General features: G+C 29.9%; 2 protein-coding genes across 6 annotated transcripts in view; both read right to left on the bottom strand.

Annotated features, from left to right (window-relative positions):
* The window catches only part of LOC113513129 (membrane-bound alkaline phosphatase-like), a 39,200-nt gene extending 35,069 nt beyond the window's left edge, over positions 1 to 4,131 (bottom strand). Inside the window, exon 1 of the mRNA XM_026897106.3 lies at positions 4,019 to 4,131. Coding sequence (XP_026752907.2) covers positions 4,019 to 4,079 — 61 coding nt within the window. The 5' untranslated portion in view covers positions 4,080 to 4,131. The remainder of the gene's footprint in view (positions 1 to 4,018) is intronic.
* Positions 4,132 to 20,494: 16,363 nt separating this feature from the next.
* The window catches only part of LOC113509494 (calmodulin-A-like), a 175,573-nt gene continuing 168,252 nt past the window's right edge, over positions 20,495 to 27,815 (bottom strand). For all 5 annotated transcript variants that reach the window (XM_052897329.1, XM_052897330.1, XM_052897331.1 and 2 more), the window contains one exon: positions 20,495 to 27,745. In XM_052897329.1, coding sequence (XP_052753289.1) covers positions 27,714 to 27,745 — 32 coding nt within the window. In that variant the 3' untranslated portion in view covers positions 20,495 to 27,713. The remainder of the gene's footprint in view (positions 27,746 to 27,815) is intronic.

Here is a 27,815-nt window from a genome sequence, read left to right as displayed (position 1 = left end):
AAGTAGAAAGACGTATGATTAACAGAGTTTAGTCAATCGGTATGAGGTAATATCGGAATTATTTTCAAAAACGATTTCATATATTTTCAGCCATTTCGAAACTAACCACCTGCCCCGGCTTCGCACGTGTAAAGATAATAAAATACTGCATAATGTTACTAGCTGATAATGTAGCTTTATATAGGTGAGAGATTTTAATATATTTTATAATGTATTTTAAAATAAACTACATAATAAATTGTGAAATATATATTAAAAAATATATTAAAAATATATTTTATCTATATTTCATTTCTTTTTAGCAAAGACATAGCAATAAGTAGAGTTGTGACCATTTTGTGTTACTATAAGCACACGCATGAAGGGAAAAATTGTTACTTCTTTTATGCATTTTTTTATTATTTTTGTACAAGTATTCTTTTATCTTTTTTTATTTTATTTGTGTGCTGTAAGTTATGCAGATAAATTATCTATTTTATCTATTTAAAATCCCACCAATAATAAACTGTCATAAATCCCGTTCCTTATGACAGTCTATGGAGGACGTTTGATTGCTCTCAGCAGAAATACCGCCTTACTGTACTTACACAACTGTATCGTTATATTTATTAATTGCCTTGCTTATTCCCTATATTGTATAATGCAAATAAAGTATACTCATTCATTCATTCATTCATGTCCTATATTCAGCAGTCGTCAAATAACGACTGATCTGATGATGATTGGCCGTGTAGTCACGGTATAGAATAGGCCACCCCTTCCTTTCCTGTAGGTGTCGCAAGACGTGGCTAAGAGAGGGCAAGGGATGGACAGCAACATCCCTCTTAAAACATCTCTAAAGCCTAACCGCGGTTGCTAATTCGCTTGTCAAGCGTGATAATTACTGGCAGTATCCCCCAAGGGGAAGGTTTATATTTACCAGCGGACAACTAAAATCTAATATGATGATGATGATATTGATTTAGTTAATTATCAAAAAGTGCTCTAATAGTGACATAAATCTTTAATCATTTCAAAAAAATTCGTATAAAGCTGTTATTGACAATTTGAATTTTCATGGTCAAAAACTAAGTTAAAGAAAACGAAAGTTAATTTCAGCTATCATTATTCACTCATACCCTATCAGCGTATTTTAATAGTATAGATAGATAGAAAGAAAGAATGAAAGAAAGAAAAAAGAAAGGAAGATATAAATATTTAGTTTGGGCTTAATTTTACACTTACATAATTACAAAAAGTATGATAGGGTTACTATTCTATTTAATCCCACAAAACCTATGTGATTTGGAATGGGATGAGTTATGGTGAGGCCCGATGTTGTGGGATCAACCTTATATGATGAGATTTACCCGTAAGTATAAGTAATGAAATTCATGTAATACTAGTTTTTATCGCTGACTTCGTCCACGTGACCGTGTCAATCTTGATTGATCAGGATAAAATGTAAATTATAACCTTTCCTATCCCAAGTACACATATATAAGTAATATTTATTTATTTTAAACTTTAATGCACAATTATATAACTACATATGGCGGATTTAACATCTAACGGCGTTTTCTCTACTAGTTAATCATGAGGAAACACAAAATTAAGTAGGCGGTGCATTTACTACTAAAATAAGTACAAATATACCAATACATACATAAATACATGCATAAATATATATACTTACCTACACAAATACATACATATAATATACAAATATAATACTAATGATGATAGACAAGAATAGCAGATAAAAGAAAATAAGCCCAAAAAATACCTACGATTGAAGCAAAAAGTACAAATAAGAAGCAAAAAGAAAGAAGAGAGAAACAGAGATATAACAATGTATTACAAGTTTTTAAAAAAGTTATTAATAGATTTAATGTAAAGAGGCAGTGCATTCCAGTGTTTAATGGCTTGAGTGGCGAAGGAATAGGAAATAGGAACAGTGCGATGAGTTGAGATGTAAAGAAGTTGCTTCCTACTTATATATATATATATATATATATATATATATATATATGTAACAAACAAACTAATAGTCACATTTATAAGTAAGTTAATATATTTTGTATCACTTGCTTCTTCCAGTTAAGTGAATACAAAACAAAACAAAATTCATGGCACACAACAACAATTTCATGGAGCCTGCTTCCAATTGATTTTTGTGCAACTTAAAATGCCAAACGAGCTGATGGCCCACCAAATGGAAAATGGTATCTTTCGCCTAAAAACATGAACAGTACCACGGATATACCAGAGTATACTACGTCGCCCATGATAACACCATGCGTTGCCATTTTTGAGGACTGAAGTGTTATACCTCTGTATCTTGTAATGTCATTGCTGTACTAATATAATAATTATTAATTTAATTAAGTGTGATTACTCATGCAAAAACAACTGCTTCACGGCTAAAAAATGAATGGGACACCGATAAGCCACCAAGCAGACGACTTTTGCACAAAGTCTTCTTTTGGTAAATTTTGATTTTGGTATATTTTATCAAACTTCCCTCAGACCCATTAATTACAGAACACTCTCTAAGTTCTAGTTATGTTTTATGTAAATTACATTCAGGGTATTATCTGTACTCGGTTGAACCAATTTAGGAAACTAACTTTGGTGATTAACGCGGAATGTAACCATGGGTTATGGTAATTACGTAACATCAGGCGAGCCGTGTGCATGTTACTAAATATTTGAGAGAAGTACATCTTTAGATTTTAGTACGTAAGTAGATTGTACTAAGTCTATGAGTACATCAGAGATTCTGTCCTATATTTTGTTATTTTTTTTATATTATTATATTATATTTTTAATTGTATTATATACGCGTAAATTTCAGAAGTGGGAAAACCAATGAGGTTTACTTCTAGATGGTATCAAGATGAAATATAAACGGAAATTTATTTTTTCAGGTAAACAACTCAGTGAAAGAATTCAATTTGTTGTAGTTTTAGCATAATGCCAGAATATATACATATATACAAGTAGAGGGACTGACAAATATTCTAAAAATTATTATTTTAGTTTCTGTTGCTTTTATTACGACTCTATATATATTTTTTCCCTATATTTCTACCACGTTTGTATACAATTTTATTATAAATAATTTAATTTTAATAATTGTGTTAATTTAAATTAATATTTAAATTTAATTTATATTACAATTCATAAATAAATAGTAATTAATGTAATCTAGCAATTGTATTCATTTTTGTTGCATGAGAAAAAATCCATAAATATGGAAAATATTTCAATATTATTAATAATAATTATAATAAAAATACATTTTCAATCGACTTTAAAAAAAGGGCTCTCGATTCGGTTGTATTTTTTTATGTTTCTCATAACTCCGTCAATTCTAAACCAAGTTGAAAAATTCTTTTTTTTTATCTTAGAGATTAGTCCCATAGAAATTTTATCAAAATCGGTTTAGTAGTTTAGGTAAATTAAAATAACTGATTATACTACAATTGAAGTTTTTTGTGGAACATAATTTTTATTTATTACTTTAATTATTTAATTAACTTTTTGAGCATTTATTTAAGTAAATTATAGTAGTTAAAAATGCTGGCGCCTATAACCTCTAATGGGATTTTCATTGGTATTTGTCGGCTATTGCCGTTGTCGTAAAGATAAAAAAATGTATTTTGTTTTTAAAAATATCTCTTTGTGTGATACATTGAGTGGACATTTTTATTCAATATCGCTGTGTGATAAGATTTTTGAATGGTAATTAAATTTATGAATTTGACTAATTGTTTTTCAAGTACATTGATTCGTGAAGCAATCACTAATTGGCACCTATAGCTAATCAAAGTGACATTAATAGCCTTAATTTTTTTTTTGTTTTCTTAATATTTTTAATTAAGTAAAAATTTATGAATTTCTTTTTATACATTAAACCCGAAGTCTGGTCACGTAAAAAATATTTCTAATAACAATAAATAAAATTATTATAATTTTTATTTGGGAATTTTTTTTCCACTTAAATAACACATAAAACAAACACAACACAACACACCTGCGTGCGCGCACAACGCGGCGACAACCTGCGCCAGTAACAACGTCTGCAACCGCGACATGACTGATTGTGCGCCGCGTGGGCAGACTGTTATATTATCAGTCGAGACAGACACTAATGGGCAAGAGTGCGACAATTCCTGGAGACGTCAAAATTGAACGAAAGTACCCAAACAAGGAGTACGTTCTATTTTTTAAATTTTTGGCGGGAATAAGCGGTATACGTCATAATTGAATGTAAGTAAAAGTAAGGACTACGTTCTATTTTTAAAGTTTATGACAATAATTAGCGTAACGTTACTAATAGGAAGAACTGTAATAAATTCTAGAGATATCAAAAATAGAATGAAAATACCCAAATCACCCATCAAAAAAAAAATAGGTTAGTTTCTATAACAACTGAGTATTTACAAAAATAATGTGATATCACAATTGATAATTTGCCTTTAAATTAAAAATACATTTTCTGATCACAAATTAATTGTACCTAATAATTTGCTGTCAAGCATCTTGATAAACAAAATCTAATGGGTGATTATGGAACGATAGCCCTACCTGCGCTATCAAGTAGGAGGTAGGGTATCTTTGAGGGATGATAGGTATGTGAGAATAAAAGCAGGTCAGTTGGTCCATCCTATCCCAATTTAATTAAAACTTATCCACGTTGCCTTTCATGGGGATATAACTCAGGGACCGACCTGATAGGATATATTACTACAGTAATGGGGCTATTTGACCCCATTACTAACAATCCCTTTTCGCCTAAAATATAACATAACACCATTTTCCATAGAAATTGATCATGAAGGGTATCGTGTACCTTAATTATTTTTTATGATGTCCATGGTGTCACTTGAGTCGACAGTTAGAACAAGTACTTTTCATCAGGTGGACCGTAAGCTTTTTGCTATTCTATCATAAAAAAAATAAGAATCGGATATAATTCATAACCTCGCCTATTGTATATCTTTGATTAAAATAATATTTATTAATGTAATTTTTAATTGTGCAATAAAGTAGAAATAAATAAATGTATACAATTATATGACGATTTAAATTTCCATACATCCACGATAACGCGTCAATAGAAAATTAAAAGAGTTTTCATACTTTTGAACCAATATTGCTTTCACAATAATTGATTTAATTTATCACTATAACATTTGGTATACAGGTACTGTTATGTGGCGGAGAAGGACATATACTAACTTTTATCCCGATCAACGAACATAATACCGAGATCAAGCAGACGAAGTCGCGGGCAAAAGCTAGTATGATAAAATAGTAATAGTAGTAATAATAATAGTATAAAAAAAAAATAAAAATTAAGCATAATTGTATGCTTCATTTTCCTACCCTATAAAAATTTGCATTTCTTGTGGTTTTTTTTAATAAGATTCTTATGCGTGTGCACATGTATAGTTCCTCGAGAAGGGGGGGGGGGGGATTTAACAGCTCCAGATAGTACTGCGTGTTGGGCACGGCCTACTCGGTATCCCATAAAAATACTTATATCCACGAAGGACCACGTGGAGGTCACTAGCTTGCAATGAAGCATTGTAATGTTGCATAGTATATCAATATAGCGGTTAGCAAAACGCATTCATTTGAAGGTAAGAGAGACAATGGTAGAAATGTATTCTGAACAGAACTGGGCCTAAAAAATAATAAAAAAGCCGGTCAAGTGGAAGTCGGATTCGTGTAATTTTTTTCCGTACAAAATTGTAGTTCGTGTAGTTCCGTACAAAATTATCATTTTTTTTTTAAATAACTACAAATTTAGAGGTTTTGAATTTTGCCCTTTATTTGTGATACATGATATTGCTTCTTGCCAAACTTTATGATATTTGGTCACGGGATACCCTTTGATTTTTTGGTATTCACACTCTTTGCGAATGTCAAAATATGCGATAAAAATGGAACATAAATGGTCGTATCTTTTGATTGCGTCGATTTAGAAGATTCATTTCTTCACTGTTTTAAAAGGTTACAACTTGATATCTCACGCGTTCCTAAGAAAAAGAATTTTAACAGACAGACGGACGGACGAACGGATGGACGAACAACGAAGTTATCCTATAAGGGTTTCGTATTTTCTTTATAGAAACCTTAAAAAAAATAAGCAACTCTGTATGTATTAAAATAACGTTGCTTTTTCATTATTCAACTAGACACATACACATACACACACATACACACACACATACACACACACACATACACACAGTCATATTTGAAACAGAATTGTGATTACATATTTAGTAATAGATAATATCAAATCACTCAAAATTATTTATATTAAGTAAGTTTTTTTTAACATACATGATAAATTGTGATTTAAATAATAAGACTGAAAGCTATTATCTGTATTTAAGTTAGCTATCTTACAAGTACAACATATGAGAAAATGTCATAACAATGTAACAAAAATATAAGAAACTAGTAGATAGGACAAGAATTTTATTAAATGAATTAGCAATTAAAGTTTTAGGTATGCCCGTAGGTGTATTTAGGTTGGGGGCCGGAATTTTTTGGTGTCTACACTAGGATCTGGAACAGAGCTTTTAGCTATGGACAAAGTTATGTTTTTATATTTTATACCACTGAAGTGACAAAGGAACATACTGCCCACCTGATGGTAAGCGGCTGCAGTAGCTTATGAACGCCTGCAAGAATGTGCGCGTTGTTGACCCTGAAGAAACCTTTTTACCCCCTTTTGAAGAACCCCACGCTGTAGTCTCTTGAAAAAACTTTGACAGGGAGCTCATTTCATAACCTGAGCGTTCGTGGTAGAAAACATCTCTGAAATTGCATTGTACGCGACCATCTACGCTCTAGTGTGAACTCCATGTCGTTCGCGAGCTGTACGATGGTAGAAAGTGATCGTGGGCATCAGATTGAACAATTCTTCTGAGCATAACCCGTTGTACAAACGGTAGAACACGTAGAGTAAAACTCTGCTAAATCTTAAGGATTCGATACCGCTTGTAAGCCTGGGATCATCGATAATTCTCATAGCTCGTCGCTGCACTAAGTTGAAGGATTCATATATTTCTAGGAGTACATATTTTTAGGGACCAGAAAAAAATATATAAATAATTATATTAGTATTGCATGTATAAAAAATAAATAATAAATATTAGCATTCAGAAATAATTAGTTAGACATACAATAATCATATTATTAAATCTTCTTATAAATTAACACTGTCTTTAACATATTTAATTATTTTATAGAACTTTTGAGAGCAGTGTCTTAATGATTAATATTCAAAGAGGAAAGCAAAGGTCCCAAATGGGAGCCTTGAAGCACACCAGAGGATACTTTTAAGATTTGTGAAGTGTGGCTCTTCACGCAAGTCGCTTGACTTCGATTATTGGTGTACGATTCGATCCACCTTACGAGACTGCCGTGTACACCGATCTTGGCCAACTTCTTGATTAATAGATTATGATTTATTTTATCAAATGCTCTAGAGAAGTCAATGTACATGATGCCCACCTATCATCGAATCAGGAAGTCGGTAAATGCCAATAAGTTTGTATCAACACTGCGATTTTTAAAATAGCTATATCGCTTTTTAGCAATATGATTACAGGCATGGTAATAAATTTGTGATGGAACTGAAATCTTTTCAAAATAGACTAAGTTTAGAAATAGGCCTTTACTCTTCTATGTGGGCTGTGAGTTTATTTTCAAATACTGTAGTTATTAATTAATTAATTGTTTGTTTAGCAGTTAGAAATGATTGAGTGAACTTTGGAGTGTGAGGTTTGATCCATTAGGTACGGACAAACTAATTTTGTTCGTGGCACCAAGAATTTTAACCTGTTTCTAATAAATTTAATATAACTAGGATAAGTCGGTAATCTTTCATCGCGAACATACTCGTACTGCCCAAACAAGCGCGCAGTTTCCGTGTCTATTTTCTTAATGGCTAAATATAAATAAGTAAAATGTAATAAATTTTTCATATTTAATTTTTCGAAGGATGCAATCATGGACATAAAAAATGTATTAATAAAAGCATTCAAACCTTTTAAAGACGGCGACTGCATCCTTTTAAATTCAGACATAACGTCTAAATGTGCAGTACTTAAGAAACGTAAATCTTGGTATCTTTCCACTAAGATATCATAAATAGCATAATAATTGTCTTTAGTAGGAGACAGATCACTAATTGAGGTCAATGCCTTACCCTCTAATAAACCAGTAAGATAATAAACCTTTTCTGAATTATTGAAATGGAAATTATTATATATGGTATTACTATAACATTCAAACGATTTAGGGTCCCTATGAAACTTCATTAATCCAATAGCTGAAAGCCGAAGCTGAGAAGGACTGAGGTTGCTTGTTTACTTTCACCAGTCCTCTTTCCACTATATGATGCAGCTATCCGTTTGTAAATATAACTCATCATATGATTGTCAAGTACTAAAATTAGGTGTTAATTTTGGGTCTGATAGCATCTAAGCTAAATTCTCAACCACTAAATTAAATTCAGACCGAAGGGTTTCAATATTAGCAGCTGATGCGAGAAACTTTTCTATATCAGTAGATATTTTTACATGACAAGATGCATCAGAAATAAGACTTTTAACGAGCCTCCAAAAGTTTATTTTTAGACGCTACTACCTCTTCTTTAGATAAAGACATAATGAATTAGCTATATATCAGTTATAAGTACCTAAATTAACAAGTTGATAAACACTAATAGATGTAGGCTATAAATTCTATTACATTAATAACAACAGTATGTAATGACATAAAATTTAATATTATAAAAAAGATATGATCACGACTCCAGTTCCTGACAAGGTAGACAGATGCATAAAATACATATTACAAATTTAAAAGCACTGAGAGGTATGTATGATGTATGTTAAGAAGACCTTTACTGGATGCTATCGGTGTTGGATTATCAACATTAAATTAGCCTATTTTTATTGAAGTATGAGAGGTAAAGCCAATATGTCCATTAAAATAACAGTCTATCCTTCTCCGTCCCATGCAGTCCACGTGTATATTAAAAATTTAAAATAAAAAAGCCAAACCAACTTTCACATTTTTTGTACTTTTTATACCACGAAGGTGGTAAACAAGCTTACAGCCCGTTTGATGATAAACGGTTACAACAGCCTATGGATGCCTGTAACACTAGGGGGGTCAGATCACATTGCTGATCCTGGAGAAACCTTTATTAAGGTTTTATCTTATATCCTGTTTTTAGTTCGAATCAGATTTTCTTTATTGGATGATGATGGAATGGTAATTTTGCTTACGCTAACGGTATACTTTGATGGGGTACCAGTGAGGGATGATAGGCGAGAATAAAGAAAAGCAGGTCAGTTAGTTCCTCGTGCTGAATACACCTGGAATTCTACACCATGATTTCCGGGGGGCACCACGTGGAGGTTGACCTGACAGTATATTGCTAGAAATGAAACTGATAGTCCGCATTACCAACAAAACTTTCCCTCCTAGTACAAATCAGTTGCAGAATGCAAGCATTACTACAAAACAGATGCATTTATCTGGCTAATTCTTTTGTTCTTTATAATTGTTAGGACAACGTGAAACATTATAGATGTGAAACAGTATACTCTATTATGACCATAGTACTGCTCATGTCTATAGGCGACGGTTACTATTTTCCATCAACTGGGCCGTTAGCTTGTTTGCCATTCGAAGTTGCATAAAAAAATTAAAAAACAAAACATTATGACAAGACTCTACTATTCCTATAGTTTTTTTTTTTTTTTTTGATGGGTGAAAATGGTATGGTAAACCCGCCTGCGCTAACGGGATACGCTGGCGGAGCACCAGTGAAGGGTGATAGATGAGAATGAAAACAGGCCAGTTAGCCCATCATGATGAATTCATCAGGAATTAACCATGATAGTTTCCAGGGGGAACCACGAGGAGGTCGACCTTGTTGGGTATATTGCTAGCAATGGGATTCTCAATTTCCATTACTAACAATCCCTTTCCCCCCTACTATTCCTATAGTTATCTCTTGTTATTAATTTAATAACTATTTGTACAACTAAACTCGTGCACAACTAAGTATTTTAAATTAGAATTAATGCTATGCTAATAGGATCAAGATAAAACTAATTCGTTTATGAAATTATTTATCTAGGTACAATTTCTAAACAATTGATCAAACGTTGTTTATCAGCGGTCTATTGCACAAACTTGCTGTTAATTTTTTAAACACACTCATGTTATCATAAAACTTTAATCTTTTGTAATAATTATACTTAAATGATATTATGATATTTTTCTTTACGATTAGGTATTGTATATTGTTACTAGTTAAGCCTGTGATTTCGTTTGTGTGACAACGAAAAAATATAAAGAAAGAAGAAGGAAATACTTTTATCCAAGAAAACAAGCATTTTTGAATAGTCATTTTTCCATTACCGCCCATTTGGAACACAATTTCAGCCAAGAATTTGGAAGTATTTACTTTTTCAATTTATAAGTCAAAATACTAAAAAACCTTCTACGACTCAAATTTCTCTTATCCTAGTTTGAAGAGCAGGTGATTAATGTGACTATAATATATTTATATACTTAATTAATTTGATTTTGGCAACGAAAAAATTAAACGAATTTAGTACTTTTTTTTAGTAGATTTTGTTTAAAAAAATGAAATGAAATCACACCTTTTAACCAAGTACATGATAATTCTATGCACTTATACATATGTATATATATTTATCTATTTACTTATTTTTACCGGCACCTTTCCTGCACTGAATTACCCAAATTAAATTATTTTCTCTCTAACTATACTGGGTGGGCTGGAAGAGATCTCTTTCAGAGGTAAGCCTTCCCTTGCTAACAAGTTGTTAAACTAATCGCTATATGTATTGTTTAAGTGCAATAAAGAATATATATAAAAACCCGACTACTACAGTGATAAAATCTGTTTTTGATTTAAAACCCAAACTACTAAACCCATTTTCATACAATGTATACGGGAGTAATTTGAAAATATATACTTCCAAATAAAAAGAAAACTTTTTACAATCACTTTATATTTGACGAAGTTTTGAGGTAACAAACAAAAAATTACAACCAAGTTGACACCTTCCTCTTTTTTTAGGTCGGTTAAAAATGCACTTTAAAATAAGAAGTAAAAGAAACCTCCACCTTTTCGAAGTCAATTAACAAATAAACAGAATATATGCCCTATTTGATATTAGTCGCGGATCCGCGTCCGACCTTGCGTTAGATTAGTGCATTGTGTTTCAATTCCCCGCTGTCATACACGATCATAATATATTTATATATAATAGTATATGTATCTATAATAAGGTTAGTACGCCGGTGTAAAAAAAAGACCTACATACACAAAACGGACTCTATAATCGAATTATGGATCGCATGATACGTATCTTTTCAATCCTCTGATATATTTTCAAAAATTTTTTTTTCAACTTAGAATGGCAAACAAGCTGACGGCCCTGATGGAAAGTAGTAACAGTCGCCTATAGACATGAGCAGTACCAAATTTATTTAGAATATTAAAAATTATTTCAATTTAATCCTAATAAATATAATCCTAAATAGGAATCTTATGAAGGCGCTTTTTTTAAATAGACAAGTATATTTTTTACTTGTCTTCTGCAAAATTTTGGAGATAAGTCTATTAAAAACTGTAGATATTTTTTAATAAGTCTTATTCTTTTTACAACACCAATTCTCAAGTCTGTTCCAGAAATTTTAGCATCCGCTACCATCATCATCATCACGATCATCGTTGAAGAATTAAAAGAGCACGACTAAATCACGATTAGCAAATAATGTTTAACTAAATAATAAAAGAAACTTAGTTTCCGTAATGTTTACATAGTATGATAGTGTCAGTGTGTGATACCATATATTTTGCTATAAAAATGTCACGGAGTCGTCATGATTATCATGAATCATGTTTATGGTGTGTGGCGATTAGCAAATAAAAAACCGGTCAGGTGCGAGTTGATGTAACACGCCGAGGATTCCGTACGTAAATTTCTGAATATAAATATGGGTATAGAATTAATTTTATTATAAAGTTTTATTTTGTCGTAACATTGTAATGATTGTTGCACGTCAAGAATGACAAAATGTGTGAAACGAACTATTGTTATATTGCCTTATCACCTTAGTGTATCACATTTTTAGCAAGAAATTTCAATTATTCATAACTATATATATAACTATGACATAAGTGACCTTTATTGCATTTCTCATATGAAATACATACATACCTGATGATAAATTTAAATAAAATTTTTATTTATTCGTATCATTTCATATTTTGGACTATAGTTATGGTTAAAAACTGGACTGCATAATTGAGTTTGTTTTGATGTTTTTTTTTTATTAATTTCTTAAAAAAAAAACGGTACTATTATAGTGTTAAATAAATAAATAATAATATTTTTATTCAAGAAAGATACAGTTGCATAAAATACAATTTACAATTTTTACAATTTATATTCAACGAGGAAATTACTGCATTACCTTCAGACCCCAAACTAGGCCAGCTATCCACATATATATTTATGAATTGTAATTATTTCAGATTTTTCGCTTCAAAAACTCTGGAGATGAAGGGAGGATGTAGATATTTTCTCATATTTTCGATTATAAAAAAGTATAAAAAATCAGTTTTAAAGTATACAAATGAAGGCCTTTCATGTGATATAGAACCCCCAATCCTTAACTTCGTTTAAAAGGACAAATCTAATCGCATTTTCTTTCACTTCTTTCCTTTCTTACTTTATTTCTTTTTACTAGATTCGTTATATTTCTTTGTGTGAGTTATGGAAATATTTACATATGTATTTATTTATTTATCTTTAATGCACAGTAAAATTCTATGTACATTTGATGGACTTAACACCAGACGGTGTTTCCTAGCAGTGAACCATTGAGCAAACCGAGAAATACGTAGAGGGTACATTATTGAATAGAGAAAAAATAAAGCAATAATTGATATATTCATATAATATAACTATATTCCTAATATATATTATGACCGCCTTTTGTATCTTTATGTATATATTTTAGTCTGTACTTTATGTTACCATCTTTTACTTGAGTTGTTTATGTCATTGTTTATTTTTATGTTTCGGGTGCAATAAAGAGTTAAATAAATAAACAGTACCCCACTTGGACTAGTAGGTCGATATTCAAATTTATGTATTTCAAACTTTAAGATTCCCTAGTAAATAAAATAAAAATATTTTTTCAATTATTTTTAATATATGTAATATATTGTAAATATATTTGGGTCAATAACATATAAAACTATTCTAAATTCCAAAGCGATACCATTAGTAGTTGCCGAGATATAATGTTGTTACAGAGGGACGGACAAAGTTGCACCATAAGGGTTCCTTTCGAACTTTTTGGTACGGAACTCTAAAAAACAGTAGTTTGTAAAATGGATGATTATTTGTGTGTTGAAATATTCGTATCAGGCAATTGTATTATGCAGGAATGGCAACGTGTAAGAGTTACCGTGGGTGTTACAGCGTATTCTGTGATTTAGCTATTTAGTAGTTGGCAATTACCACTTTCAGTCAGTTATCAGCTTGTTTGCCATAAGTTGCATAAAAAAAATGGCTTCTATTTTCTTTTATGAGCGCACTGACAAACAACGAGACATATGGAAGATATCCTACATTGTAAATGTATGTTTACATACAGATTCTCTTTTCAACGAGTAATTTTTTTTGGCAAAGAAGTTTTTCTTTGCCAAAAAATTTACTCGTTTATTTAATAGCTTTTGTTGTTATAAAAAAATGGCATCCACACTGGTGTTGTCTTAAATACATATCGTATGTTTTAAATACATATCGAGATTTATCTCGAATGGGTAAGATATACAAATATACAATTATATAAATATTTTATATATATATATATATATATATATATATATATATATATATATATATATGAGTGCAACTATTGCGTAGGCACCATTCTTCTGTTAAACAGGATGTGGCTACTTCGCGGACGTTGGTCGCATTGTGCATCAATATTTGTAAGCGAATATAAATATCTTGCCCAGGAAAATGTGGACAAGCCGAGTGTTATAATACGAGTATATTAACTTTTCTATTCTACAACGGTAACAAACGGGTACCTCAGAAGGAGATTTCATACAAAAGTCCTCTGCTTAGGTATCTTTATCCTATTCACCTTTCTATACATGCTATACATGTATACATGTATATATGCTATACATGTCTGTGATTCGGTTTGCAGTATTTTTTTTCTCTAGGGAATTTCCCAAAAATTTCAAATTATTATAATTCGTGAATAAAAAAAAAAATCTCTGTTAGGGTCTTGTATTTATAATCATCCACATTCATACGTCTTTTTTAACACGCCTTTCTTTCCTGCGCATCACATACTCTTACCACGACAAACGACTATTTCTCAACTTCTCCATTACTGATGCGACTTTCAGACTTTTTTATACCACGGGGGTGGCAAACAAGCATACGGCCCACCTGATGGTAAGTGGTTACCGTAGCCTATGAACACCTGCTATGAACATACATACTTCGTCTTATAGCAAACTATAAAATTATCAGGTACAGAGGCATTTTTATTTCCTCAAAAATGACAGCTTATAAAACCTACTATGATTATCATTGATGCTCATGCTGTTTGTTCATGTCTGTAGATGACGATTACCAATATTCATCAAATAGAACATCACAAATTGTATTTAAAAAATAATGTAGTAGGTAATAAAATCTGTTTCATTTTAATATTTTCCAATGACGTTACGAAGGACAAATAGACTCGTTTATCTTAAATAATCGTATATTAATTCCAATGTTAATGTTACAACAAACAATCTGCGGTAACTGTAGTATAAGTATACGTGTTACTTTTATCGCCGATATTTGGTTATTGTATCAAGGTATTATTTCCTGGTACTTTATAAAATATGATAAGAATTCTTAAAAAAACAAATAGTACGCTGCTTCCGACTGTAATAAAAGATAGGATTGTGTGACGTGAGAGTTGATTTATTGTCAGGAAATATGGTATTGTGTGATATAAGAGACTTTTGGTTACTTATAAGGCGTGACGCATTTTCTACCATAAGCTTATTTTTGCTACTACTACATATTGCCACGGAGCAAGCAGTTTTTTTATTCTTCTAGGAAAATAGCATCTTAAATGACAATAAAATTAATACACGAGTTTTTTTTTATACGACTTAGAATGGCAAACAAGCTGACGGTCCACCTGATGGAAAGTGGTAACCGTCGCCTATAGACATGAGTAGTACCATGGACATAACAGAGTATACTGTTTCGCCCATGATACTCCCCATGCGTTGCCATTCCTGAGGACTCAGGTGTTATTCTTCTGTACCCAGTAAATTCACGCCATATCTCACCCTTCAAACCGAAACACAGCCATGCAAACACAACTGCTTCACGGTTGAAACACGAATGGGACAAAGGTACCCAAGCAATCTACTTTTGTACAAAGTCTCCCTCTGGTGTTTTTGAAGACTTTTTAATGATTTTATTGTTCAGCAATCGACTTTTGTACACTATTAATTGTAAAATTAATAACCAAAATTGACTAATTGTCGAGGTAGTCGCGTAACTTAATCACAAAAAAAAAAAAGAATTGAAATCGTTTTGGTTTGGAAAATTTTTCAAAATTAAATAATAGAACTCATAAAGAGGTAATAATTTAGGCGTAAAAACTCACAATAAAAAACTAATAAAATTGTTATTACACATATTGGATGAATTTATTATACTTTAATGGAGGATAATGGAATGGTAATGGAATGGTTCGCGCAGCCAGTATACTGTGGCGGGGCGCCGGTGAAGGATCATAGGTGAGAATGAAAGCAGATCAGTTGGCCTGCTTTATGAATTCATTAAGAATATCTAAACCACAATGATTTTTAAGGGAATCATGTGGAGGTAGCCTACATCTCGCTCCATTTAAAACAATTGAGTCGTTGAGGGGCCAAGAGAATAAACTTTTTTTTTCCAGTTTTATTATATTAATAAGATTTATTTACAATTTTCAATAGTTATCACTGCATTTGTTTTTCTAACTTGGAGAGAATACTATGTAGCATTAAATTCGCGTTTTGTACCAATTTTTTTTTTGTAATTTTTATTTATGTAATTTTTTAATTTTTTTTTATTTCCTTTTAAATTTTATAATTACTCTAGCCACGACAAATTTATATCGCTAAGTCAGTGAAAACCTGTTACTGGCTTTTTATATGGATAATTTGTTATTGTTTTAAGCTATAAATTGTAAGCTGTTGGTTTTCCAATAAATAAATAATGTGACCAATATATAATATTAGTAAGGACTAAATAAATAAAAATTATAAATTGGACACCTAGATAGTTTATAAACATACCTATTGAATGTTTTAAAAAATGCAATAAAATGGAATACAATCACGCAGTTGGGTCAAAGCCGTAGGGACCTAGAGTAGCAAATTTATTGATCAATGTCACGCAATTGTGAACAGTGTCATTATTGTGAGATGGTTTAGATTGCTTTATTCAAGATCTTTGTTAAGCTGATGGTCAGGGCCGGGTCAGAATATGAAATTGTGAAATGAGTATTTATTTAGCTTTTGTTACAATAATTATATTGAACAAAAGACATAATCACCTATGTACATAAGGTATAATACGGTTTTTACAATAAAAATATCTGGCAGATTTTTTATTCGTATAACGTATTTAAAATCTACAAATTATTAAAGGACACGTTCTTGTAACATGCACTTGAAGGTTCATCCATTAACAATACATATTGATGTATTTTGGTAAGAAAGGGGATATTTTGAATATTTTGAAACTACCTTTTCGTAAATTCAAAATTGTTATTAAAAAAGACTTATATTGAAGAAAGCCTATTTACATTCTAAACGATTACTGAATGACAAATGTGCATGGTGTTAGTCGATCATGCACGGGCTTTTTAATGACTATGTATATATATATATATATATATATATATATATATATATATATATATATATATATATATATATATATATATATATATATATACATAGTCATCACTTAAATAAATATACGTGTACTTATAATATATGTATATGTTAACAGAGATTTAAAAGAGTAACTGTTGAGTTTCTTGCGATCTCTTCTCGACTGATAACAACTTTCTGAACCCTGCAGTAGATTAAAAAAGACAAATTAAAAGTACTTGTAAACAAGTCTGTTTGAATAAAGATGATTTGTATGTGATTTAAAAAGATTAAGTGTGTAAAAAAATATACACATTGCACGGGGACAATCAGCCAGTTCCTTTTACCTGATAATGGATACTATTTATATTTTTTTTTATACAACTTAGAATGACAAACAAGCTGACGGCGCACCTGATGGAAAATGGTAACCGTCGCCTATAGACATGAGCACTATGGACATAACAGAGTACACTGTTTCGTCCATGATATCCCCCATGCGTTGCCATTCCTGAGGACTCAGGTGTTATTCCTCTGTACCCTGTAAATTCACGCATTATTCATGCAAATTCAATATCTCACCCTTCAAACTCAAAACACAGCCATGCAAACACAACTGCTTTACGGTTGAAATACGAATGGTATTATTTTGTTTTATAAATCACATGCGTTACTTTTCTTTTTTATTATTCAAATATACAGTAATAACCTAATTTTATTTTCAAGTGAAGTGAAGTCTGGTTGATAGAGATCTAAAAAAAATTATTTTACCACTAAAAACTATTCTTGCATAGCTGTGTTTAATTTGAAAGGATAATGACAGGCAATGCAAAAGACGAGAAGATATGAAACGTTATTCCTTGACAACACTAGAGGATACGAGTATAACGTTCCTTTTTAGATAACTATGAAGCTTATCGGATCTATAGGCGCCGGTTAAGAATCTCTGTATATGAATTGTAAGTATGTTTGCCATTTCATATTATACATTTAAAGCATAAGTATGTGCAGGTTTGCTTTTGAATGGGTGAGAATGGAATGGTAACCCCACCTGCGCTATTGTTTTACGCTGGCGGGGCACCAGTGAAAGATTATTTATGAGCATGAAAGCAAAGGGTCTGCCATGAAATGAAATTTGGAATTTTCGGACTCAATTTTGTGTTTTTGTTAATACCGAAATTGGCCCAATAAATGGAGTTTAACGTATTTTTTTGTCGTAAATTCTACCATAAAAGTCTAAAGGAATGATATTTTAACATTTTTAATATTTTTGAACGGTATGTATCATGTAGTTTTAACTTGAAATTTGTGTTTCATTCGATCCTAATTTTCGAAAAACATAGTAGACCCTCTGGTTAATTAGCCCATCGTAATGAATTCATTAAGAATTAACCACGATAATTTTCAGAGGCAACCGCGCAGAGGTCGACCTAATATATTGCTAGCAATGAGACTTTTAGACCCCATTACTAACAAGTTGTTCACCAGTAAATATAGGTGCAATAACATATAATACTTTTACAATAGGCAGGCAGTTTATTATACTATAAACCATATTTACTTTTATCTTCGTGTGTGATATGATAGTGCTCAGACCATATCTGTGATACTGGTTGAATTTCAGAATACATTTGCATATTACACACTCCATACTACATTCGCATGACGCCTGCCCGCAGTGTTGCCAGATGGTGTTATAGATTTCGCCTTAAATTTGAAATATTTTCTCTTCAAATACGGTTTCTTTTAGTTTTACTCAAATCATAAGATCAAAGTTTATTTTTATAATAATAATAAACACTTTATTGCGCACAAAAGGGATATATACATGGAGTGTTTATGCAAAATGTGCATATACAAAAGGTGGCCTTATCGCTAAAAGCAATCTCTTACAGAAAACCTGGCATAAATAGTAAATAAGTACAGAGAAAAAGGTAGATGGCGCAAGTCAGACACAGTAGATACAAGAAAGTAACCTAATAAAATACAAATTATTCTAAACATCATTTATATAAAAATAAGTGCAAATTATATAACCATACATATATAATTTAAATAATAGTACATAAATATAAATACACTAAATAGATCGAGATAAATCACACGTAGATAACAAGGCAAGGTATATTACTAGAAATCGTTTAGTCTAATTAATTTATACTACTAAATCATTTTTCATTACACTGTACCAATAAAATGCCATTATGGGCGAAACAAAAGAAAGAAAATCGTCCCTCACTACTAATTTTAACATTACAATTACAATAAAATTTTCCAGTTCTAATTTTTACTTTGAAATAAATTACCCTAAATTATCCACAACAATTTTGTTTTTCTCCAAAACATCTTTCCATCTCTATTTAATCAGTTTTTTCAAAATTTCTCCATTAGAAAAATTTATACCCAGAACTGTGGTAAACATGCTCAATCTGGCAACACTACCTGGTCGAGTTGTGTTTAATCTACAATTTTATCACAATTAATCACACATCTTAGTATTTTATTTGTTAAGTACACATGGCCACAACATCGTTAAATATTATTAAAAAACAGTTTTTTAAAACTGTTTTTCCATTATGTTTTACATGTCGTCACCGACGAGTAGTTCATTCCTATACCTTGGACTCTGGATGGTTGTGCTAAGCGTGGTTTCAATGATGTTTCCAGCGATGAACGTTCAAGTTATGGAAAGAGCTGCCTGACTTCGTTTAAAAAAAATGCGTCCATGAATTTATTCGTTTTTTTTTTTTTTTCATTTTAAAGGCTAAATTTTCAAATGAAAATATATTTGTCATCTGTAATTACTATTTTTCAAAATATTCGAATACCAAACGACTCGACATCACTGCGGTAGACTTATGGTTTTTTAATGGATGATAATGGAACAGTAAACCAGGCTGCGCTATCGGTATATACTGGCGGGGCACCAGTGAGAGATGATAGGGTGAAAGCAGGTTAGTTGTCTAGAGGAACGAATCCATAAATAATTATCAAACAAGATTTCGAGACAAAACAGCGTGGAGATCAATCTGATAGGATATATTGCTAGCAATGGGGTGGCTAGATTAACATTAATAAAATCCCTTTCCGACAATTATCTTACGATTTTGACAATTTACTCAATATTTTTTTATGAGACGTACAATGGCAAACAAGTTGACGGCCCACCTGATGGAAAGTGGTAACCATCGCCTATAGACATGAGCAGTACCATGGACATAACAGAGTATACTGTTTCGTTCATCATGTTGCCATGCATTGCCCATACGTTGCCATTCCTGAGGACTCAGGTGTTATTCCTCTATACTCTGTAAATTCACTATCACATCCCACCCTCCAAACCGAAACATATCACTGCTTTACGGTTGAAACATGAATGGGACAGAGGTACCCAAACAAACGATTTTTGTACAAAGTCTCTCTCTGGTAACTACATGATTTTTAGTAACAGATGGAATATAAAAATAATACAATTTCACATATCAATTTTATTAAAACCTTTTTTTTTCATACCAAGCTTGTATATTCACCTAGTTACATCGAATATCTAACTCGCATATACATACAACTTCATTTTATATATATAACATTGTTTTTTACATATAATTTGACCAACAAATGGCCAGTCCAAACATATTCAGTACCAACATTCAATATACTATAGGGTTGCCACTTACATTAGAACGTGATTTAATATTATTATATTATCCTTAATTAGTCATGAATAACGTTGAAACATTGCAAATGAAAATAAGAAAAAATTAAAATAAAATATAAATCTATTTAAGTATATCGATAGTTATGCTACGTGAGCAAATGAATATTAATTGTACTTAGAATAGATTTTTATAACGATAGCAGTGGTTCTAGCAAATACATGCTAATTTTCTCCTCTTTTCAGGTGAGTACCAAAAACGATTACCACTTGATCACTTCTTATTTATTGTAATACAAGGCGGCCTAGGCACAATTTACCGTAACTACCGTACAATATCAATCGTAATTATATCTAAATATTTTTATTGGCAACCCTATAAAAAATTGTCAACCATTCAGAGACAATACAAGTACCACATGCACTCTTATTGCAAACAAATAAATATTAAAATCGAATGTTACATGTTGTGATAGTTGCTGAAGTGAGTGAATTTAATCGATAATGAAATCGATTTAATTATCGAAAATCGATTTCAAAAGAAAACAGTATTTTATAGTAAATAGAGATGATTCTTGTGACATTTGATAGATATATTGTGTTTATATTATTATTATTATTGATAACTTCGAAAGTACTTTATATAAAATAAGTGTTTGTCTATCTTTTGTCCTTTATATATGTACATAACAAAATACTTGACCTGTTTTAATCGAATCTTATGCATTTTAATGACAATTGTTATGAAGTTTACAATTTATTAAACATATTTAATAACTCAAAAAACTATAGTCATTTAACTAGTTTATCGTATCACAATTTCAATCCAAATCCACATTTAAAATGTCCGGATAATGAATAAAGAATTTATATAGTTTTGTCTATTTTGTTAAAAAAAAAATGAACAGAGACGGATAACTGAATTACAAGATTAACGAGCAATATAGCTCATATTTTCAAAATTTATCTCAATTGGTTTGGTCAAGACATTGTCAATTGTAAACCATTTTATACTTAACATTTTTACAATCATTGTATACTACGTTGGGATTGGCAATACGTAGTACGTTTCCTGTTACGAACCGAGAAATTCCTCCCCCTATCCTTGACATGACCAGTCAAAAAGGAAAGCATGACGCTTTCAGCGGAAGAAGACTTACGGATGAAGTAGAAACAATTGTAGAAATGGCAAATATAGTAAGTTCATGAATATATATATATATATATATGTATTCAGTATAATATATTAACAACCATTCAACTTGTTCGAAAGTAGCGAACGAGCTGTTCACCAACAACTCATCTGATGGTAACCGGACCTCACAGGATATACGGTAACGCCTATGATACCGCTCATGTTTTACCACTTTATGTTCGATATTGCATTGGCTATGTTCACTATGATAAAACTAATTCATAATTCTTATGATTATAACATTAATTTTAGTTTTACGATAGAAATTAATCAAAATAAATTAGTATCGAATCGAGACATCGACGCCTGTATTTATTGAAATAGCCATTTTGTAAATCAACAAAATTTAAAACAGACATCATTACAGTATATATAAAAGATTGTTTCAGACTTCAATTGGGACAAAATCAATTGTTTTGATTTAAAAATCAAACTACTGAACCGATTTTGATAAAATTTCTATGGGACTGATCTGTAAGTATATTATTAGATAAAAGCATTTTCCAAATTGATTTATAACTGATGGAGTTATGAGGTAACAAACATAAAAAAATGTAACCTAATTGAGAACCTCTTTCTTTTTAAAGTCGGTTGAAAATAGATAAAATATAAACATAATAACTACTTATAGGTCATAAAAAATTAAAACTAAATTAGATTCAAAAACTAAATTTCTTGAATCAATTTTAATAATATTTCTTTAAGATTTTCTATCAGGTGAACAGTCAGTTTGCTTGCCATTTAAAAAAAAAAAGACTAACCGATTGACCGTTATTTCTTTCAGATAAAAAAATAATTTTCCAAATCGGTTTACTAATGACGAAGGTTGTTAGGTAACAAATATAAAAAAAAATATATTATATAATATGATCGAATTGAGAACCTCTTTTTTTGAAGTCGGTTGATAAATAAATAAATCAATAGGTCCAGCAGTTTTAATATCACGGACAAAGCATTGGAACAAAGATTTATTTTGTGAATTTGGATGGATATGAGTTACAATAATTTTCTTAAACTAAATCTATCAGTAAAATGTGTTTATTATATTTAAATTATGGTATAAATTATGAGGTCATTAAAATATACAATACCGTACTTCTCTGATTAAATACATAGAACAAATAGTACATGATTTTATATAAATAGGTTTTAAATTAATCTAATACATAATCATTATATATAAAAAAAAATGTACTAAAACAACGTAATTATAATGGTGAGATTTTTAATTGGAAGGTCTAAAACAATTGTGTTTTGGATAATTTATTTAATTTTATAATAAAATATAAATTTATTTACTTAAATTAAAAATAAGTTTACCTTTGACTCAATTTAGTTATATACAATATAATTTATCTATGAATAATATTTAATATATTATTAAAAGTAAATTTTCTGTTAATTGCCAGTCGCCGATCCAGTGGGGTAACTTAAAAAACGGTTATAACATCTGTTCTTTAACCGAAAAGATTTACGTTAATAATTTTATAGTTAATAATTCTGTCAAAATTGATGACTGTTTTTATTAAAATAAAATAGAGCAAATTTCAATAATACTGTAAATATATAAAACGTAAAGTGCGTTCAAATAAAGAATTGCTTTAAGAAAAAGTAATTATGTATTTGTAACATTTAATTATGTTTAAATTAATAATAATAACTAAATTATAAATAGATAGATACTATTTATTGTTTCCTCCAAAAGATTACAATAGTAAAATTATTATAAATACAAACAATTACAAGAAAATATTACAGTAAGAAAACAATAGGTGGCCTTATCGCTTAAAGCGATCTCTTCCAGGCAACCTTCTGATGGAGAAGAATAATTATAAACAGTAATATTAATATATTATATTAAATAAAATTTTCTTTAACTATGCATATATAAATAGGTAACATAATAGGTAAAATATAATTTATTTATGCTTTTTAATGAAATTTTTACTTTTTACTTAAATAAATATATGAAATAATTAAAGTATAGATTTGAAACCGCTGCATCGACACGACTATGCAATTTGATATCTTAACTATCTGATATGTGAATGTTCATAAATGAACATTAATTAAATTAGTCGAGTAAATAATTATAATATAGAATGTAATAGATACTCTTTTATAAATATTTTGTCCTTTTTATTGTCTTTTTTTTTTTGTCAATAAAACTATTTTTTTTTTTCATTTACGTGAGCAATTAATGCGATGACGTCACAGTATGGCAATGAATGATAGTAAGCTTATAAAATATATGAAAATATATTTTGTAAATCAACCAAGAGGAAGCCCATCAAACATTAAACCATTTATAAATATATATCAGCATTTATACAGCGAAATAATTACATTTAAATGAACCATAACATTTTTATAAAATATATTTTTAATAGATAAAACTAATTACTTACTTACAAATAAAAAAAATTGTAGTGTATTACTTTTATTAACATTTATGCATAGAAAAAACGTTTGTAGATTTTTCTTTTATTTATCCAAATATGATTTTTTGTTTTTTATTATTTATTAATTACCTATATCATAGGTTTATTTTATTGACGCTTGGACATGGCCGTAGTTAGGGGGGAAGTATTTAAGGGCAATGCCCTACCTTAAAAAGAAAGCCCCCAAGAAAATTAGATAGATTCGCTTTTTCAAAGTCACTTAATTATGGCTTCTGCATTTCTAAAAAGTTTGCTTGCCTTATTTTAAACTTGGGCCTAGCTACGGCCCTGCGCTTGGACCATTAAAACATTTGTGTGTACTTAAAACAGAATTCGATTTAATACGAGTGAATTTAACTACACAATGTTGTAATTAAGATTATAAAGTATTACTGGGTTGAAAAAAAATATCAAAATTGATTAAAAATTAACTAAATAAGTATTCCGATATAATGTTAACAGATATTTAAAAGAGTAACTCTTGAGTTTCTTGCGGATTCGTCTCAGCAGATAACGACTTTCTAAACCCTGTACTCATAAAAAAAATACAATTCAAAAGTGCTTGTAAACATCTATTCGAATATTTGATTTTGACATAAGTAAAGTTTTTTGAAATAATATGAGAGTTAAAAAAATTATTGGTTTAATTTTTTTTTTAAACACAATATAAATCTTTCGCATTGTTTGCCCTAAATTTACTTATTTCTTATATAAAGTGAAACAAATTAAATAGGTATAAATAAGATAAGAGACACTAACAGTTAATTTAACATTTTTCTTACTTGAAGAGTATAGCAAAATGTAGAAAGACTATTTCATTAGAATAAAGAGTACCCTTTTCGTGTGCCTATTATAAATTTTGGGAAAACTCCGCCGTCTTTCTTTTTTTTTACGAATAAAATTACCTTATTATTAATAATTTTTTTTATCTTCTTCTCAATTAACATCTTTATAAATATTTTTATTTTCGATTCCACGTAACATTAATGAACTGCGTTAACTTTTGGCTCGTCTTTTTCAGTCAACCTTCGCAACTTGGAAGACTAACGGAAACCATTTCATGAAAATTCGCACAATTTTTTTTTTTCTCTAACTCTACACAAAGTCGTACATCGTGTATACGTACCTACAGGACGCTAGGATTATATTGTTGATTGTAATTATACATTTTTTTTTATCAATTGTTATAAAATTGTTGACACAACCAAATTTTTTTTAACAGTATATGATGTTTGTTTGGATTATTACCTACAATGACCTCATTGTTAATTTTTAAAAAAACGACTATTATTTACAAGTTCAAAATGTGATACATTTTAATTATCATAAATAAAAGTTAATTAATAATTTTTGTTCGACATATTTTTGCCTTAATTAAGATTATTATCGTTTTAAAATTTATTTAATTAATAAATAAAATTAATTAAATAACAATTATTACAATAGCATTCTTATCACTGTAGTCTTTTGTATGAGACTTTATTTAAATTAGTATGGAAGATTCATGATTTTTTATCGATACTCACCACATGTCATGTGTCATTGAAAGTGCGTTCCGTTTCACTGTTCTAATAATATTAAAATATTAAACGGATGCTAATTATTCTGATACTTAATTAATTATAAATATTAACCTTATTAGGGCAAAAATATTACTTCCATCTAATCTAGACTCTATTTTCTGGACTTCATTTAAAAAGAAATAAAAAAAAATTAATAAGGTATAGTTAGTACATTTTAATAGGGCGGGGCATCATCTGCTAGCGTTATTAAAAAAAAGCTGTTTCTATATAAAAAAAAAAAAAACTAGTTTCTATTTTTACACTGTGGTATATGGTCCTAATATATACATATATGTTTATCAAATCAAATTATTTGTATGAATCTATCGGCAGATTGCAGACGACCCTGCCTTCCGTGCTTTAGAATTTAAGTCACAATTATTTTTTTCTAAAAATGCATTTTTTTTAGTGTAAACTACTTGTGATATTATATAAATACTACGAAAAGCGTTAATAAAATTCACAGTGAGTATAAAATACGCTATTTAAAAAAAAAGTTTTGAACTAACATGAATTGTGACGTTTAAGCTCTTTAACGTTATAATAGCAGTTAATTGAACAAGTTATTTGCTATTATATACATTAATTTGCTAAAAATGGGGTCAATTCTGAGGAAGCATTTCTCTAAATCTATCTATAAAATTAAGATTTCAATTTGATATCACAGTGAAATATTTACTCTATGGATCAATATACACAAAATTTATAATATATTTAAGTTTAAATTATTATAAATTTAGTTCTTGATGGTCATTAAAATAGTAAAACTATCAAATTAAAATATAACCTTTAGCGATAAGTTTACAGATATGCCTCAAAATTGGCCCCAATAACCTAAAATATTGTCATTAGTAATGAGTTATTTTACAGTGGTTCGATTTGGGATACTAGGTATATGATTATTTATATGTCGATCTCTAAAATCTATTGATACTTTTTAGAGGCAATGGAGTCGATTCTGAAGTAGCATTCCCTAACCCAATCTCTAAAATTAATATTTACATTTGATATTATAGCAAAATGAATGTTCTAAGGACTATTATAAATTAAATTTTTAAATATATAATTGCGTCACTTATTTAACATTTCATGAAGAATTATACTATTATCTATAATAGTTTTGTAAAATTATCAAATAAATTTGTAATTTTGAAAATAAGTTATATACCTCAGAATTGACTCTAATTTTAGACACAATTTAGAATGTCATTCACAAATATAAATATATAGATTTTAGTGGTACTTTCAGAGTGAGTGATGGAATCAATTCCCATTTACGAATTGATAATGAATTTTTGTGTTTCCTCCAATACAGAAAAGACAATTATTATCTAAATCTGCCATCTCTACAATAATATAGCTAAAGATTTGTAAATAATCTTTCAGACCTATGTCTTATTTCGATAGTTTATTACATTTGAATGTATTCAATAGTAATTATCTTTTCCCATCACTAAAATAAGTTAATTTAGGCGATAATGTTTGAGAATGACATTTTATAATCAGCCTCATTTTTGTGGGTTTGAAATTCCTAGGTAATTAGATTACTTATTTGATAACGAACTCAATTGAAGCAACTCAATACGTGGAAACATCTAGACACATTTTATGTACGTATACACTGCCACCAAGCGCGTTTTTTATAAACAACTGTTAATAACCGTTATTTGAATAGCGTTATTTACGTTAAATAGTGTATTACACTTCGTTATGAAACAGTTTTGCGTGCCGTAAGGAATTATATAAGAGTTTCTTTCCCTCCAAACTTGTGCAAATCCTCGTAAGGACACTGGCGTGCTGGGGGAGGATCTCTCTTCGGCCTTTGCTCTGCATACTAGTTTTTCGACGTCAATATTGTCACGAACTCTGGAAATTAAGAGCAAAAATGTTATGTAATTTAATCCTCTACAGTGGCGAAACGTGAGGAAGTTCTGCT

This window comes from Galleria mellonella, unplaced genomic scaffold (assembly GCF_026898425.1).
Source record: "Galleria mellonella isolate WM207_F2 unplaced genomic scaffold, CSIRO_AGI_GalMel_v1 utg36, whole genome shotgun sequence".
Classification (NCBI taxonomy): Eukaryota; Metazoa; Arthropoda; class Insecta; order Lepidoptera; family Pyralidae; genus Galleria; species Galleria mellonella.
The sequence above is the reverse complement of the archived record's forward strand: the minus strand, read 5'-3'. Positions and strand labels throughout refer to the sequence as shown.